At 54.8% G+C, this 3921-nt stretch overlaps 1 protein-coding gene across 1 annotated transcript; it reads right to left on the bottom strand.

Moving 5' to 3' along the window:
• Positions 1-450: 450 nt before the first annotated feature.
• On the bottom strand, positions 451-2372 carry NEUROG2 (neurogenin 2). Its single transcript, XM_027103555.1, has one exon. It carries the CDS (start codon positions 2370-2372, stop codon positions 1545-1547), a length of 828 nt encoding a protein of 275 aa, XP_026959356.1. The 3' UTR covers positions 451-1544.
• Between the last annotated feature and the right edge of the window lie 1549 nt (positions 2373-3921).

The following is a 3921-nucleotide window of genomic DNA, read 5'->3' on the forward strand; positions in this document are numbered from 1 at the left end:
TTCTACATACTCCACCAAGAAATTTCAACTTCACTGTTTTTTAAAATCAAGGTTTCTGAACATTGGCACTTATCATGGCTTAATTATCATTAATTAAAATAATTATTAATTATCAAAATAAAATTATCGTAAATGCTCCCCCAATTTTTTACTAATCTTGTTTGCTCCGAAATTGATTTCTTAGAAACTAAGTTTTGTCTGTATTGAGAGTTATACTTTTATATCAGTGTTAGTGTCTCGAATATAATTCAGCTTCCTGTGATTGCTTAGACCTTATGTGTCAGTGAAATCTCTACACATTGACAAAAAAATACAAGTACTCTACTCAATTTGATATCGGGAGAATTTCAGAAAAATGCAACTCATTCTTCTAAAAGCCACATAAGCAAGAAAAAATTGTCATACAACATACAAAAACTATGAAAATTAGATATTTTATTTATAGTTTAATCATGAGAACAATTTTCTTGTTCTTCCAAGATGTAAATACATACTAGAATAAACTCTGTAGAATATACAAAAAATACATACTTTTCTCATGAAATTTTTCTTTATAATAAATAGAAGGAAACACGTGTGTGGCTGATCCTGGCAATGCTCCGTGTCTGCTTAGGTTTTCAGCCTGTTGATTTATTTTTAATCTCTTGAAAGAATAGGGGAGTTCCTTCTCCCCTAAAAGGTCGAGATAAATAATACATGAAGCAATCCTCCCTCCTGATTTTTCCCTTTTCCTCCACATTTCTCCTTTTGATAGAGAGTTCAGCCTAAATTTCCACGCTTGCATTCAATCATTACAAAGCCTACAAATTATACAATGACTTCTAACCTGGCCCTCTAACAAAACAACTTTTTCCCCCTTATAAATCATAAGAGACAGATGGCAAAATGGAGAAGAAAAAGGAAAGAGAAGGGCGGGACAATAGGCATTGTGACGAATCTGGGAAACAGAACAAAGTGCACATCAGAGAGGGAAAGTTTGGTTTGACAGGTGAAATTCCCACAGCCCGCAGACAGCACTGGGAATAAAGCAGATGCCAGCCATTGCAAATCTGTGGATAATATTATTACCGGTAAAATCATTCAGATGCTAAGATACATTTCTTTCTACTCGACATTAACATCTCTACATAGAAGCAAAGGTGAAGAGATCACAGGAACCAGTTGCATTCCCTCTGGGAGATTCACACGCACTGCACCGAGAGAGGGGAGGAGCGTCAGTCCGCTCTGCAAACTCTTTCGACATGCCACCTTCATCTCTTCCCAGCATCTTTTTAGCCTTAAGAAGTGCCCCCCAAACTCTACCATCCTCTTTGACAATAAGCTCCATCACACCAATAAATTAGAGAGCCCGTCTGAATGAAGGAAGCCCTTCTCCAAGGAAGGCAACAAACAACCCAGGAATCATAACGGCTACACCTGCTCTGAGTAGTGAGATCGTTTCTGGGGCATGGAAGCGGGGTCAGGAGAGGGGTGGGAGGAGGGCTTGAACGGGGACAGGAAAGGGTAGCCACTAAGGCCTGGCGTGGGTAGCAGAGATGGCGGCTCTAGATACAGTCCCTGACTATGGGCAGGTGAGGTGCGTAGCGGTGCTTGTCGGGAGGTGGCGACTGCCAATAGTCCATGTCTGAACCCGCCGGGCTGGCAGGAGATAAAGTGCAGCTGTAGGGCGAGGTGGAGTTGGAGGAGGCGGAGGAAGACGGCGCGGGGCTGTTCGTGCAGCTCCACGTCGAGGCAGGCGAAGGGCTATCTCCGCTGTTGCTCAGGGCGGCACTAGAGCCTCCGGGGCTCAGCAAGACGGCCTCGGAGAAGAGCGCCCCCGGCAGGCCGCCGCCGCCGCCGCCGCCGCCCCCGCAGTGGTCAGCCAGGCGCAGCGTCTCGGTGAGCGCCCATATGTAGTTATGGGCGAAACGCAGGGTCTCGATCTTGGTGAGCTTGGCGTCCTCGGGGAACGTGGGGAGCACCTCACGCAGCGCGTCCAGCGCCGCGTTGAGGTTGTGCATGCGGTTGCGCTCGCGGTTGTTGGCCTTCAATCTCCGGGTCTTCTTGATGCGCTGCACCGTCTCGGCCGTCTTGGCGCCGCGAGAAACGGCCCGCGCCCTGGAGGGGCGCCGTTTGCACTCGTGCACCAGACCCAGCAGCCGCGCTGGCCGGCAGCCCTCGGCCCCTCCCGGCGAGCCAGCCCGCGCCCCGGCCCCGGCCCCGACCCCACGCTGCCGACGCGCCCCGCCCGACGCGCCCGGCTCCTCCTCTTCCTCCTCGTCGGCGCTGGAAGATAGCGGGGTCAGAGCCGCCGAGGCGGGGGAGGCCGAGCCGAGCAGCACCAGCACGTCCTCTTCCTCCTTCAACTCCAAGGTCTCAGATTTGACGAACATCCTGGAGAAGAGAGCAGAGAAGGCGAAAGAACCAAACGAGGCGTCAGTATAGAAGCAGAGGCATGTTCTTGGTGTCACCGGGATGTACTGCTGCGCGCACCCGAGAAGAACGCCTCGGAACGGCGCCAAGGAGGAAGGTAAATTGGGGAGGAAACCCCTCCAGTGCTCCCCAAGCTCAGGAGCGCCCCTGTTGTGACCCCGTCGCCAGCCGAGTCCCGAACTCTACCGGCCGCCCTGACGGCTGTGTTCCCGCCCCGGAAAGGGCTGCGGCCCCCGTGACAAAGATTCAGCGCGAGCGAAGGGCGTTCGGGCGTGGTGGGACGGAGTGCGGGAAACACCCTTCCAAGTTGGAAGCCGCCGCGCGGATACTTACTTGGTTCGCTCTCTAAATGTGCCTCGGCGTCGCTATTTGGCGTGTGCTGCGATTCTCCGAGCGGTCCGGAGCGCAGTGCTGCCCCTTCTGCTGCCTTGGAAGCAGCGAGACTGGCGCTACTGCGGCGCAGCTCCGCGGGGGACCTCTCCGTCGTGCGAGTTTGCCAAGAGCCCCGGCGGCCGCGGCGACCCGCCCGGGTCTCGTGTGTTGTGCTGGTGGTGCGTGTCTGTCTGTCAGTAAGTCCCCGGCCGTGCGGCTCCTGGCACGCGACTCCCAGGCACTCCAGTTAAAGCGAAGCTGCTTGTGGTTCAGTGGCTGCGTGTCTGGCACACGACTCTCCTTAAAACCCCTTATATACCACCAAGAAAACAATCAGATCTGCCCCCGGGGCCCCCATCTCCCCCCATCCGCGGCCGCCGCCGCCTCCTCCCCCTGTGCCAGCCCCCCTTCTCCCCCGCTTTTCCCTCCCCGGCTTACTCTTTTCATTGCATTATCATCATTCATTTCTTTCTCTTTCTTCACCCACTTCCCCCCTCCCCTGGCCCTGCCATCCATCCTCCTCCTCCCATCGCCCCCGCCTCTCTTCTCCCCCTTTATCTAATCAGCATAAAATGGTTCTAAAGCTCCTGCTGGAGCTCGAGGCTGCGGTCGGAGTGCTGAAGCGGTGGCGGCTGCACCGGCTCAAGCTGCGGCTGTTGTCGCCGCCGCTGCCCATTGTGATTGGTGGCTCGCGCTCGGCTGGAGCGTGCCGCTAATTTATTAATGAATGGAGGTCGCGAGGCGCAGCTGGCCAATCAGGGCGCCCGGGACTCCGGGAGGCCTGCGAGCCACGCGCACCGGAGCCCGCTCCCTTTCAGCGGCTCATTAGGGGCCAGGGCTCCGGGGGCCGGCGGGGAGACCAAGGCGACCGCCCCCGCCCGGGTCCTTGCGGCTGCACCCCACCCCCGCCCCGACGCGCGCGCGCGCGCACCGCACCGGGCGTTGCCCGGCCTCCTAGCTCCCGGACGTCGGGATCCGAGGAATTAGTTAATGGGGGTCAGAATCCTGGGGAAAGCAGTTAGCCCTTTGGTGATGCCGGACGTCTCTTGGCAAAGCTTCTTAGGAGCTGTATCAAATCGTAAACTATTTAAAAACGCTTTCATTTGGTTAAAGGAGGAATGGGATATGGATGACGAG

Source organism: Aethalodelphis obliquidens, unplaced genomic scaffold, assembly GCF_003676395.1.
Source record: "Aethalodelphis obliquidens isolate GAN/ISIS:26980383/991018 unplaced genomic scaffold, ASM367639v1 scaffold6, whole genome shotgun sequence".
NCBI lineage: Eukaryota > Metazoa > Chordata > Mammalia > Artiodactyla > Delphinidae > Aethalodelphis > Aethalodelphis obliquidens.